This window comes from Lagenorhynchus albirostris, chromosome 1 (genome assembly GCF_949774975.1).
Source record: "Lagenorhynchus albirostris chromosome 1, mLagAlb1.1, whole genome shotgun sequence".
Lineage (NCBI taxonomy): Eukaryota > Metazoa > Chordata > Mammalia > Artiodactyla > Delphinidae > Lagenorhynchus > Lagenorhynchus albirostris.
Window position 1 is genome coordinate 188,653,301 of NC_083095.1, and position 14,776 is coordinate 188,668,076.

At 42.1% G+C, this 14,776-nt stretch overlaps 1 protein-coding gene across 9 annotated transcripts in view; it reads right to left on the reverse strand.

The window, feature by feature from the left end:
• NSUN6 (NOP2/Sun RNA methyltransferase 6) overlaps nt 1-14,776 on the reverse strand; it is a 108,166-nt gene that overhangs the window by 46,280 nt on the left and 47,110 nt on the right. For all 9 annotated transcript variants that reach the window (XM_060162865.1, XM_060162883.1, XM_060162845.1 and 6 more), the window contains one exon: nt 9,978-10,122. In XM_060162865.1, coding sequence (XP_060018848.1) covers nt 9,978-10,122 — 145 coding nt within the window. The remainder of the gene's footprint in view (nt 1-9,977; nt 10,123-14,776) is intronic.

Genomic DNA, 14,776 nt, shown 5'->3' on the forward strand with positions numbered 1-14,776 from the left:
AAAGTCTCAAAGTAATAACCTAGGCTTCCATTCTTAAGACACTGAAAAAAGAGGAGCAAACTAAAAATGAAGCAGAGGAAGAAAATAATAAAAATTAGAGCAGAGAGGCTCCCCCGACACCAGGGCCTCAGTCACTTCAGTTTGGCCTGCGGCTCTTAGGGGTAAAAGGGGCTCCAGAGGTGTGTCTCCAATCCCAGTGCCAACCACCCCACACCACAATCGTTGTGGGGAAGAGAACAGAGGAGTGAAGAAGGGTGCATTTTCCCTCTCACCTCAAAGCTCAGCTAGGGAAACCATGTAGCCCTGACCAGTGGGCTCAAGGCCCTACTGGAAACTGGTTCTCAGCTTGAGAGACGAGGAAACAAGAACCAGTAACAAGCACTTTTTTCAACTTTTGAGGGGTGTTGAGACAAGATGGCAGAATAGATCTTTAGCCAGACTTGTCAAGAAAAAAGGGAGAGGGCTCAGATGAATAAACTTAGAAATGAAAAAGGAGAAGTTGAAATGGACACCACAGAAATATAAAGGATCATAAGAGACTACTACAATCAACTATATGCCAATAAAATGGACCAACTAGAAGAAATGGACAAACTCTTAGAAAAACACAATCTCCCAAGACTGAACCAGGAAGAAATAGAAAATATGAACAGACCAATCACAAGTACTGAAATTGAAACTGTGATTGAAACCTCCCAACAAACAAAAGTCGAGGGGCTTCCCTGGTGGCGCAATGGTTGACAATCAGCCTGCCAATGCAGGGGTCGTGTGTTCGAGCCCTGGTGCAGGAAGATCCCACATGCCGTGGAGCAACTAAGCAACTAAGCCCATGCACCACAACTACTAAGCCTGCGCTCTAGAGCCTGCGAGCCACAACTACTGAGCCCGCGTGCTGCAACTACTGAAGCCCGCTCACCGCAACTAGAGAAAGCCCACGCACAGCAACGCAGACCCAATGCAGCCAAAAATAAAGATAAATAAATAAATAAATATATTTATTTATTTAAAAAAGAGAGAAAAGTAGAGGACCAGATGGATTCACAGGCAAATTCTATCTAACATTTACAGAAGAGTTAACACCTATCCTTCTGGAACTATTGCAAAAAACTGCAGAGGAAGGAACACTCCCAAGCTCATTCTATGAGGCCACCATCACCCTGATACTAAAACCAGACAAAAATACCACCAAAAAAAAAAAAAAAAAAAAAATTACAGACCAATATCACTGATGAACATAGATGCAAAAATCCTCAACAAATATACTAGCAAACCAAATCCAACAATACATTAAAAGGATCACACACCATGACCAAACAGGATTTATCCCTGGGATGCAAGAATTCTTCAACATCTGTAAATCAATCAGTGTGATACACCACATTAACAGTGAAAAATAAAAACCATATGATCATATCAATAGATGCAGAAAAAGCTTTTGACAAAATTCAACACCCACTTATGATGAAAACGCTCCAGAAAGTGGGCATAGAGGGAACTCACTTCAACATAATGAAGGCCGTATATGACAAATCCACAGCAAACATCATTCTCAATGATGGAAAGCTGAAAGCACTTCCTGTAAGATCAGGAACAAGACAAGGATGTCCACTCTCACCACTTCCATTGAACATAGTTTTGGAAGTCCTAGCCACAGCAATCAGAGAAGAAAACGATATAGAAGACATCCAAATTGGAAAAGAAGAAGTAAAACTGTCACTGTTCGCAGATGACATGATACTATACATAGAAAATCCTAAAGATACTACCAGAAAACTACTAGAGCTCATTAATGAATTCGGTAAAGCTGCAGAATACAAAATTAAAACATAAAATCTGCTGCATTTCTATACACTAACAATGAAAGTCCAAAAACAGAAATTAAAGAAACAATCCCATTTACCATCGCATCAAAAAGAATAAAATACCTACGGATAAACCTACCTAAGGAGACAAAGACCTGTACTCTGAAAACTATGAAAAACCGATGAAAGAAATCGAAGATGACACAAACAGAGGAAAGATATACCATATTCCTGGGTTGGAAGAATCAATATTGTCAGAATGACTATACAACCCAAGGCAATCTACAGATGCAGTGCAATCCCTATCCAATTACCAATGGCATTTTTCACAAAACTAGAAACAAAAAGATTTTAAATTTCTATGGAGACACAAAAATATCTGAATAGCCAAAACAATCTTGAGAAAGAAAAACAAAGCTGGAAGAATAAGACTCCCTGACTTCACACTATACTACAAAGCTACAGTAATCAAAACAGTATGGAACTGGCACAAAAACAGAAATACAGATCAACGGAACAAGACAGAAAGTCCAGAAATAAACCCACGCACCTATGATCAATTAATCTACAACAAAGGAGGCAAGACTATACAATGGAGAAAAGACAGTGTCTTCAATAAATGGTGCTGGGAAAACTGGACAGCTACATGTAAAAAATGAAATTAGAACATTTTCTAACACCATGCACAAAAATAAACTCAAAATGAGTTAAAGACCTAAATGTAAGACTGGATACTATAAAACTCTTGGAGGCAAACATAGTAAGAATACTCTTTGACATAAATTCAAGCAGTATCTTTTTTGATCCATCTCCTAGAGTAATAGAAATAAAAACAAAAACAAACAGATGTGACCTAATTAAATTCAAAAGCTTCTGCACAGCAAAGGAAACCATCAACAAAATGAAAAGATAACCCACAGAATGGGAGAAAATATTCGTAAATGATGTGACTGACAGGGATTAATCTCCAAAATATAGAAACAGCTCATGCAGCTCTATGGCAAAAAAACAAACAACCCAATCAAAAAATGGGCACAAGATCTAAATAGACATTTCTCCAAAAACATACAGATGGCCAAAAAGCACATGAAAAGATGCTCAACATCAGTAATTATCAGAGAAATGCAAATCAAAACTACAACGAGTTATCACCTCACACCAGTCAGAATGGCCATGATCAAAGTCTACAAACAGGGACTACCCTGGTGGCCCAGTGGTTAAGACTCCATGCTCCCAATGCAGGGGGCCCAGGTTGGATCCCAGGTCAGGGAACTAGATCCCATATGCATGACGCAACTAAGAGTTCGCATGCCACAACTAAGGAGCCCACCTGCCACAACTAAGACCCGGCACAACCAAATAAATAAATAAATAAATTTTTTTAAAGTCTACAAACAAATGTCGGAGAGGGTGTGAAGCAAAGGGAACCCTCCAACACTGTTGGTGGGAAGTAAATTGGTACAACCACTATGGAGAACAGTATGGAGGTTTCTTAAAAAACTAAAAAGAGAACTACCATATGATCCAGCAATCCCACTACTGGGCATATATCCAGACAAAACCATGGTTCAAAAGGATACACGCACCCCAGTGTTCACTGCAGCACTGCTTACAATCGCCAAGACACGGAAGCAACCTAAATGTTCATCGACAGAAGAATGGATAAACAAGATGTGGTAGGGCCCAGGATGTAGAGTTGGCAGTGCCTGACGGCAAGTCTGACACAGAGTTGGGCGGGGTCGAGAGTAGGGGCAGCAGTCGGGGATGGCAGGAGAAGGAGGCAGCAGCGATCACTTATAAATGGCACTGAAGCAGGACCCGAAGCCTCAATTCCAGGAGGGTGAGAGAGTGCTGTGCTTCCACGGGCCTCTTCTTTATGAAGCAAAGTGTGTAAAGGTGGCCACAAAGGATAAACAAGTGTAATACTTTACACATTACAGTAGTCCTGTGTTCAGCTAACAATCCATTATGCATATAAAAATGTACGACTAAAAATAAAAATAATCTGGGACTTCCCCAGTGGTCCAGCAGTTAAGACTCCATGCTTCCAAGGCAGGGGGCCTGAGTTCGAACCCTGGTCAGATCCCGCATGTCGCAACTAAGATCCCACATGCCACAAGCAAAGATCCCACACACCGCAACTAAAGATCCTGTGTACCACAACTAAAGACCCAGTGCACCGAAACTAAAGACCCGGCACAGCCAAATAAATAATTTCTTTTTTAATAAAAATACTTTACGGCTGTGAAAGCAATTATACTTCCCAAAGATGGCTGCCACAAGACTGTCCATTCCACACATTCTTACAATCTGACACTGACACTCACCACAGTGACACAAGAGGTGGGATGTAATATTCCTTCTCATTTATTCTGGGCAACAGCAGAATCGATGCTAAGTGACTTCTGGAATAGGTCATAAATGGGGACATGGCTGCTGCCTGGGGCTATTCCAACATTCGCCCTCGAAACCCACCCAACCAACACGCTGAGAGTATCCAGGACACGTGGAAGGGTCTCACCTGAGAGCCACCATCATCCTCCTGATGTGTATGTGAAAGAGAGCACCTTCAAGATGACATCTCCCTCCACTACCACATGACCACAACTGCACGAGATACTGCAAGTAAGAACCATGTATCTGAGGGTCTGGTCAGCCCCCAGAATTGTGAAGAATAATAATGAAATGATTACTGTGGTTTTCATCACTAAGTGGTGGCACGATGTGGATAACAACAGAACATAACCAGAACAAATTGTGTAGGAAAACTACCACATAGCATGATGCTAGCATAGTTACTGGGTCACTCCTTGCACCTTATACTATGCATCTCACTTACCCACTCAGAGGCTTTCAAGCTCTTTTACTTACTTTAAAGGGGGAAGAAAAATTTTACCGATGAATAAAAGAAAAAAATGGAAACAGTCACTATCTCCACTTTTTTTTGTTGTTTTGTTTTGTTTTTTTGTTTTTGTTTTTGCGGTACGCGGGCCTCTCACTGTTGTGGCCTCTCCCGTTGTGGAGCACAGGCTCTGGACGCACAGGCTCAGTGGCCATGGCTCACGGGCCCAGCCGCTCCACAGCATGTGGGATCCTCCCAGACCGGGGCACGAACCCACGTCCCCTGCATCGTCAGGCGTACTCTCAGCCACCGCGCCACCAGGGAAGCCCCATCTCCACTTTTAATAGTACAAAGCTTTTGGCAGACTGCTATTTGTTCTTCAATAACAATTATCCTCTTCTTCTATAGAAATGGTGTGAACTGGGCACATGGCAACACAGCTGAAGACTACGTTTTCCAGCCCCCCTTGCAGCTAAGTTGATCAAACTACTAAGTTGTGGCCAGCGGGATATGCACCCCACTTCCAGGTCTTGTGGATCTCCCAGTCCCTTCCTACCCCCTGGGACAAAAACTGGAACAGCTGTCTTGGACCCAGAGATGAAGCTCCCAGCATTGGATGTCCACCTCTTTAACTTTTCAGTGAGACAAAAATAAACAAGAAAACCAAAAAACGCTTCTATCTTTTCTAAGTCACTGTATTTTGGGTCTCTCTGGTACAGCCCCCTAGCCTACACACTGATATAAACTGCAAACCCCTGGCTAACACTTCAGGGCTGACAAGCCACTGACCATGACACACTGTTGTCATGTAATCAGGCAATTCAACCCGACCTGCTCCCACTCTTCTTCAGGATAGTCCCTGTTTTTCTGGCAAGTATTCCATGTGCTTCATTTGTTTTGGCTTCTTAATCACGTGTGACTTACTACATATTAGGCAGAAGTTACAAAATAATTTCTTAAAGGTATGTGGATTTTCACATTACTACTGATGTAGCAGGCATTTTAAAAGTCATCATGAATCCTGGAAAAGAATAAATACATGTGTATGTATAACTAAATCACTTTGCTGTACACCTGAAACTAACACAACATTGTAAATCAAATATACTCCAATATAGGGGCTTCCCTGGTGGCACAGTGGTTGAGAGTCCGCCTGCCGATGCAGGGGACACAGGTTCGTGCCCCGGTCCAGGAAGATCCCACGTGCCATGGAGCGGCTGGGCCCGTGAGCCATGGCCTCTGAGCCTGTGCATCTGAAGCCTGTGCTCCGCAATGGGAGAGGCCACAACAGTGAGAGGCCTGCGTACCGCAAAAAAAAAAAAAAAAAAAAAAAAAAAAACACAAATATACTCCAATATAAAAGAAAATAAAAAAAAAATAAGTTAATTTTTTAAAAAGTCATCATGAATCAAATAGCATCTTTAATCAGTGAACATTCTAGAGAAACTAATGCCAACTACTTCATTAAAATATGCAAGTTTATCGAATACTTTATGAAACCAAATCAAAATAGAGACAAAGAGAGAGAAATAGAGCAATTTAACTACTGTATTATTTTATTCCAAAACAAGATATGTGGCAGTTTTTCCCTGCCGGCTCTATATCCCCAATTCCTAAAGAAAAATGAAGAATCATAAAACTGAAAGGTTTGTCTCAAATCTCAGCTTTCTGAGCTGTAATATGAAACTAAAACAAATAGGTTAACACTTAAAAGAATTGGAAAAAGAACAAACAAAACCTAAAGTCAGCATTAGGAAGGAAATAATAAAGATCAGAGGGGAAATAAACAGAGATTTAAAACAATAGAAAAAAAAATCAATAAAACCAAGAGCTGGTTCTTTGAAAGGGTAATAAACAAGATTGACAAACCTCTGGCCAGGCTCACCAAGAAGGAAAGAGAGAGAACCCAAATAATCTAAACAAGAAATGAAAAAGGGACATAACAACCAACACTATAGAAATACAAAAAAAATAAGGGAATACTATGAACAATTATATGCCAACAAATTCAACAACCTAGAAGAAATGGACAACTTTCTAGAAACATTCAGTCCACCAAAACTGAATCAAGAAATAGATAATTTGAACATACTGATCACTAGAAGTGAAATATCAATAGAATCTGTAATTTTAAAACTGCCTACAAAGAAAAGTCCAGGACCAGATGGCTTCATAGGTGAATTCTACCAAACATACAAAGAACAACTCTTACCGATCCTTCTCCAACTCTTCAAAAAAACTGCAGAAGAGGGAACACTCCCAAAGACATTCTATGAAGCCACCATCACCCTGATATGAAAACCACTAAAAAAGAAAATTACAGGCCAATATCTTTGATGAATATAGATGCAAAAATTCTCAACAAAATATTACCAAACTGAATCCAACAACACATAAAAAAGATCAAACACCACGACCAAATGGGATTCATCCCAAGTTCACAAGGATGGTCCAACATATGCAAATCAATGTGATACACCACATCAACAACAGAAAAAACAAAAACCACATGATCATTTCAATACATGCAGAAAAAGCATCTAACAAAATTCAACATGCATTCATGATAAAAACTCTTACCAAAGTGGGTACAGAGGGAACATATCTCAACATAATAAAAGCTATTTATGACAAACCCACAGCTAATATAATACTCAACAGTGAAAAGCTGACAGCCTTCCCACTAAAATCTGGAACAGGACAAGGATGCCCACTCTCACCACTTCTGTTCAACATAGTATTGGAAGTCTTAGCCACAGCAATCAGACAAGAAAAAGAAATAAAAGGTATCCAAATTAGGACGGAAGAGATAAAACTGTCATTATATGCAAATGACGTGATTCTATATACAGAAAACCCTAAAAACTCCACACAAAAACTACTAGAACTGATAAACAAATTCAAGAAGTTAGCAGGATAAAAGATTAACATACAGAAATCAGCTGTATTTCTTTACACTAACAATGAAATAGCAGAAAGGGAATGTAAAAACAAACAAACAAAAAACCAATACCTTTCAAAATCACACCCCCAAAAATAAAATACTAAATAAACCTGACCAAGGAGGTGAAAGACTTATACACTGAGAACTATAAAACATTAAAAAAGGAAACTGAAGATGATTCAAAGAAATGGAAAGATATCCCATGCTCTTGGATGAGATTTAATATTGTTAAAATGGCCATACTGGGCTTCCCTGGTGGTGCAGTGGTTGAGAGTCCGCCTGCCAATGCAGGGGACACGGGTTCGTGCCCCGGTCCAGGAAGATCCCACATGCTGTGGAGCGGCTGGGCCCGTGAGCCATGGCCACTGAGCCTGCGCGTCCAGAGCCTGTGCTCCGCAACGGGAGAGGCCACAACAGTGAGAGGCCCGTGTACCGCAAAAAAAAAAAAAAAAAAAAAAGGCCATACTACCCAAAGCAATCTACAGATTTAATGCAATCCCTATCAAATCACTCATGACATTTTTCACAGAACTAGAACACATAATCCTAAAATTCATATGGAACCATCAAAGACCCAGAATTGCCAAAGCAATCCTGAAGAAAAAGAACAAAGCAGAAGGCATAACCCTCCCAGACTTCAGACAATACTACAAAGCTACAGTAATCAAAACAGCATGGTATTGGCACAAAAAACAGACATATGGATCAATGAAACAGAACAGAGAGCCCAGAAATAAACGCACACAACTACGGTCAATCACACAGCTTTGACACATGAGGCAAGAATATACAATGGGAAAAAGACAGTCTCTTCAGCAAGTGGTGCTGGGAAAGTTAGACAGCCACATGTAAATCAGTGAAGTTAGAACACTCCCTCACATCATACTCAAAAAATAAACTCAAAATGGCTTGAAGACTTAAACATAAGACATGACACCATAAAACTCCTAGAAAAGATCATAGGCAAAACATTCTCTGACATAAGTCATACCAATGTTTTCTTTGGTCAGTCTCCCAAGGTGACAGAAATAAAAACAAAAATAAACAAATGGGACTTAATCAAACTTACAAGCCTTTGCACAGCAAAGGAAACAATCAATCAACAAAACGAAAAGACAACCTACAGAATGGGCGAAAATATTTGCAAATGATGCAACCAACAAGGGTTTAATTTCCAAATTATACAAACAGCTCAAACAACTCAACAACAAAAAGAAAACAAACAACCCAATCGAAAAATGGGCAGAAGACCTAAATAGACATTTCTCCAAAGAGGAAATACAAATGGACAGTAGGCATATGAAAAGATGTTCAACATTGCTAAACTATTAGAGAAATGCAAATCAAAACTACAATGAGGTACCACCTCACACCGGTCAGAATGGCCATCATTAAAACCTCTACAAATAACAAATGCTGGAGAGGATATGGAGAAAAGAGAACCCTCCTACACAGTTGGCGGAAACGTAAATTGGTACAGCCACTGTGGAGAACAGTATGGAGATCCCTCAGAAACCTAAACATAGAGCCACCATATGATCCAGCAATCCCACCCCTGGGCATATATCCAGAGGAAACTCTAATCCAAAGAGATACACGCACCCCTATGTTCCTAGCAGCACTATTCACAATAGCCAACACATGGAAACAACCTAAATGTCCACTGACAGAGGAATGGATAAAGAAGATGTGGTACATATATACAATGGAATACTATTCAGCCATAGAAAAAGAATGAAACAATGCCATTTGCAGCACCATGGATGCAACTAGAGATTATCATACTAAGTGAAATAAGTCAGAAAGCAAATACCATATAATATCACTTAAATGTGGAATCTAAAATATGACACAAATGAACCTATCTACAAAACAGACTCACGGACATGGAGAACAGACTTGTGGTTGCCAAAGGGGAGGGGCTGGGGGAGGGATGGAGTGGGAGATTGGGGTTAGTAGATGTAAGCTTTTATATATAGAATGGATAAACAACAAGATCCTACTGTATAGCACAAAGAACTGTATTCAGTATCCTGTGGTAAACCATAATGGAAAAGAATATTTTAAAAAAATGTATATATATGTATAATTGAATCACTTTGTTGTACAGCAGAAATTAACAGAACACTGTAAATCAACTATACTTCAATAAAAAAATAAATAGGTTAAGAACAAAGAGTTTGACCAAGTCTTGGAGGTTTGATTCTGTATTAAAAACTTGATATTCAAAGATGAGATGAAAAGCAAGAAGACATCTATTACAGCAAAATACCTTAGATCCATGCCAAGGCCCTATGGATATTTAGGGGCTAGAACATAGGTAGCAAAATCTGACAATCTGTTTGTAAAGCCAATTATAAAAGCCTTGAAAAGATAAAATTTAACTCACCATCTGTGTCCTTAACCATATCAAGTTTAAGGGCCTTTGTTCCATCGAAGCAAAATGCCCTGATGGAATTTAGCCCTAACAATAACGCATTCTGCTTTATTTTTTCTACTTTGTTGGATATTTTATCCAGTGCTATCACTTCTCCCTAAAAAAACAAAACAAACACATAAAAAAGTGAAAATCCAAAGCAGTCATGAAAGTTATTAATAATGAGAAAAACGGACAATTACAGTCTTCCCCACTTTCCTCCTATCCCTAGTTTTAAAGCTGAAGTCATCATCCAAATGAATATCAAATTTACATCCAATACTTAAGTCTTACCTTTTAAAGAACCCAATCTTGCCAGATAATTTTCTTATAATACCCATCTACTTTTAATCCGCAAAACTCAAAAGCAAAAGCAGCGTTTGCAATCTTCTAAAGAAACTTTAGAATACCCATTTGAGATAAATATTAAAAAATCGCCAATTTGATGTGCCTTGCTCACCTCTGGAAGAGCATCAACTAACGTTCTGAGACATCTGCCTTCTGGTCCTCTGAGATACAGATGAATGTTACTTGTAAAAAATCAATCCTCATCCCAATACTTTCTGAGATACATACATGTAACAAAATTCACGTGAATTCTGACAACTAAAGACAGAAAAATAGAAGCCTGTATATCACAGCAAATGTTCTGCAGTGGTAGTAGTTCAAAAATAATTTTACATGGGAACACTTCGATTAAGTCAAAGTCAATAAAGACAAGAGGCTACAGTTTTGTGAATGAGTTGTGATAGTCACATGGTATTTTAAAACATACTATGAAATGTTCTGCAGAGATGGTGATGTAAACGTTTCAGTGTATTGTTTTTTTGCTTTTGTTCCTCCTTGTTGTGACATACGCATTGACTGCATAGACTACAATACTGAAGATTTGCTGATTGTGTTCTTGAATGTGACACTAAGTTTAGCGGCCGGCATAGTTCCAGTTAATACCTCGACGGACGGGGAAACCATTTCGAGTGAGCTGAACTGGAAAAGTAGGCAAAACCCACCAGAATAAGGTTCCACTGCAACTACAGTGAAGGAGAAACTGCACTGGCCGAAGGTTGCTCTTACAAAAGTACAAGACTGGAAGCCTCACTTATACAAAATTCTGCTTAACTACAAACAAAAAAAATCAACAATGACAAAATGAAAGTATTAACAAAATCTGGGATTCAATTCTGGCTCAAATATTTCTGTTCAGGTTCCTGGGTGCTGGCCCGCTGCGAGATTGCCTAAATGGCCCCAACTCTTCAAGTCTCCATGTATCCCCACCCTCTGCCGTTGACCTTGCAACACCCGGCTGGTCCGAGTCGGACTCGGCCACCTGGTTTGCACTGGCTGATGGGATGACAGTAGGAGTGATGCAAGGAGAGATGCGGAACGCTGGCCTTGCTCTGCTTTGTCCTCTGCCACTGCTGACCCTCAGCTACTGCGCTCTGCTGTGCTAGTGCCCTAGTCCCACAGGAGGGCAAGAGATGCAGGGACCAGAGGCAAGACATTCCAGTGGCCTCAGCTGAGCCGACCTCAGCCTAACCCAAGTGAGTGAGCCCAGCCAAGGCCATGAGAAACTCCGGCCAACCCACAGGGACCAGGTGCCACAGTCAGGCTGGCGGCCATCGACTGAATCCCAGACTCCGGAGGGGATGCAGTGCCACCGAGGCTGTGTGGTTGTTTTCACACCGCGTTATAAAACCAGCAGAGAATGCACACACCTCTAATACCCAGCCTCTCTTTGGAAAGACTTCTTACTGGAGAGCAGAAAATACCTCTGAGTGAATATACTTTTAAGCAAACACAATAAATATCATACCGTAAGTGAGGGGGATAATTATCACTTCCTCAGAGTATATAATCTTTACATTTGAGCTTTCAGGAAAAATGAAAAATGATTTGCATTAAATACCACAATTCCATAAAATGAACCCTTCTGTTATGTGTTCATTTTACACACTGGTGGTATTTAATGCATTTTCTTCCCTAAAGAGTTTTTTTGTTTTTTTTTTTTTTCACTGTTACCACCTTAAATTCTTTTTTGACAAAGAGTAGTGTAAGTCAATAGGCAAGTGTATCTCCTCTAATGAACCACGGATATCAATTCCACGATATTTAAACGACAAATACCTTTTTCTATTGGAGATCTTTCTCAGATTGAAGGCTGCTCATTGAGGTTATATTAGTGCTACTGCAAGTGTCTATGTATATGCGAAGAGCATACAGTGTATGGATTTTACACACGCACATTTATAGTGCAGAGATGACAGGTTTAGGCCTTCAGCGTATTTACTGAAAATATAAAATTTTATATTTATATATTTTTATCCCCGTTTGTGACATTGTGAATGTTTCAGAAATTCTAATAGTGTCAAATATGAATGTGTAAGAAATGACAACTTTCATCAGAAGTCTTCGGACAATTAAAGTTATCTACACTAATGAAAGGGAAAAGTTATAATTTCATCCTTGACACAGTACAATTTCCAACTATTTTCTGTGCAAGATTGCTTGTAAATCCCTTGACAGTCCTAAGCGTCATCAAATATAGATCAAAAATGTACCACCTGATAAAAGTCCAACATCTGGCACTTGCGAGAGTGGGAAATACTGTATCTTTTATCAGGCAAATTAGCTGGAGCAAAAAGGCTTTTGCTAAATCAGCCTCATGGAGGTTTCCATGCCAGAAAGTCTTACCTCAGTAGGTAATTGTTTCTTATCTATAAATTAGTACTAGGAAGAAAACCGCTGAGTTTCCTAGGCACATAAGCATTTTTACTGCTGTATAAATCTGAGCTGAATTAGAAAAGTGACAACGGACACACGGCCCTCACTGTTCTTGTGTCCTTGCTCTGCTCTTCCCCAGCTGAGATTCTACGGCACGTTACATACACTCCCTTATATACATCCTCAACTCACGTGCGTCTGTTTCTCGCACATCCAAGGGACAAAAGCTCAGCTGTGATTAAACCCAGGCCTTCACCAACCTCCTGTCTATCCCCCCGACGCAGCCAAAGAGCACATCACTAGCCCAACTCATCTCACTCTAAATCCATGACTGCTGTACTCATGGGGCCCTGGCGCACAACTGAATTCTCATGACGCATCCGTAGGCCATTCTCACTCCTTATCCTAGATCGACACTTCCTGTCTTCTCAAACCCCTGACCCCCTGCCTTGCCCTTCCCCTTCCCCATCCCCATTCCCCTCTGAAGACCCTGCTTCCTTTTCAGAGAAAACTGGAACAACCAGAAGCCAGCTCCCAGTCTCCCACCACGTGTACCAGTCCACCAACACCTCTGCCCATAGCCTCGGCCCTACCTCCTACTTCCACGGATAAACCGTCTCATGCCACCATCTAAAGCCACTGTGCATCAAATCCTGTCCCATCTCACCTACCCCAAGATCCTGTTCCAGCCATTTTCCCGTTCCCTCGGGGGTACCCAATTTCCCCTTCTAATCGCTCTTCTCCATCAGCATGCACTGCTATTTCCCTCATCTTAAAAAAAGGGCTCCCTGAGTCCACCCTCCAAGCGCTGCCCCATTTCTCTGCCCTCCGGTAAAAACGTGCCCTGCCCCCGCAAAGGAGTTGTCCTGATTCACTTTCTTCGCTTCCTCTCATTTTCCATCCAAGCAGGCGTTTCCACTCACCGCCATCACCCACGAGGTGATGAGTCCACGGGGAGGGGGTTCTCGGGCCTCACCTCACTGGCCCCGCCGGGACGTTTCACCCAGCTGCTTGCTCCGTCCCCTTTCGACCCCTTCCTGGCGCGGCGCCCAGGGCATCACGGGCCTCTGTGGTCCTGCCGCATCGGTGGCCGTTCCTCCTGGTTCCCCGAGCGTCGGCGCACCGCAGCCCCAAGGCTCGCCTTCCGGCCTCCCCTACTTCTCCCGTCCGCATCAGCCTCACGGCGTCGCATGTTTTATCCACGAGTTGACGACTTCCAGACCTCCATTTCCAGTCCCGACCTCTCTCCTGCACCCTGGACTCAACTACCCCACTGCCTGCTCCACGCCACCTCCTGGCTGTCTAATGGGACCGCACTGCAGTATAACCCAAACTAAACGGCTGATCTCTCCCTGCAAAACGTGCCCCTCCCGACCCGGCTGCTCCATCCTTCCAGGTCCTCTGGCCAAACACCTAAGGAGTCACGCTGCGCTGGCCTCTCTCATTTTCACAACCCACGTCCAATCCACCAACAACTCTTTGTTAACAGCCCCAGCTTCGAAACACACCCAGAATCCGACCAACTTCTTACCACCTCCATGACGCCCCTGAACTGCTGTCTCCTATGCGGTCTCTCTGCTTCCACCGCTGCCCTCTTGCAGCCTGTCTGCAACGCCATGGCCAAGGTAAGGAGCACGCAAGCTTATGTCGCTCTTCTGCCCCAAACCTCCAAGGACGTCCCATCGCTGGAGCGGACGTGAAGTCCCGGAAGAGCCTGCTAAGCTGCTCCGCCCATGCCCCGGCCCCCACTCTCTGATCTCTTCCCCCACCCCCACCCTGCTCCTCACTTATTCTATGCCGCAAAACTACCACGGTCCCTCCCCCGACCCCGGTTTCCCCAGCAAGTCGGGCAGCGTCCAGCCTGAGCGTTTGCACTTACGTCTCCTCTCGCTGGTACATTCTTCCCACCTGTGAGTCTTCCCTAAATGCCACCTTCCCAGTGGGCTTCTCCCTCGCCACCCACTGCAAACTCACTCTCCCTTCCCCAGTGTTCCCAATCCCATACCCCTCCCACAGTTATATATGCCTTATCTTTTACTCACTCATTTGTT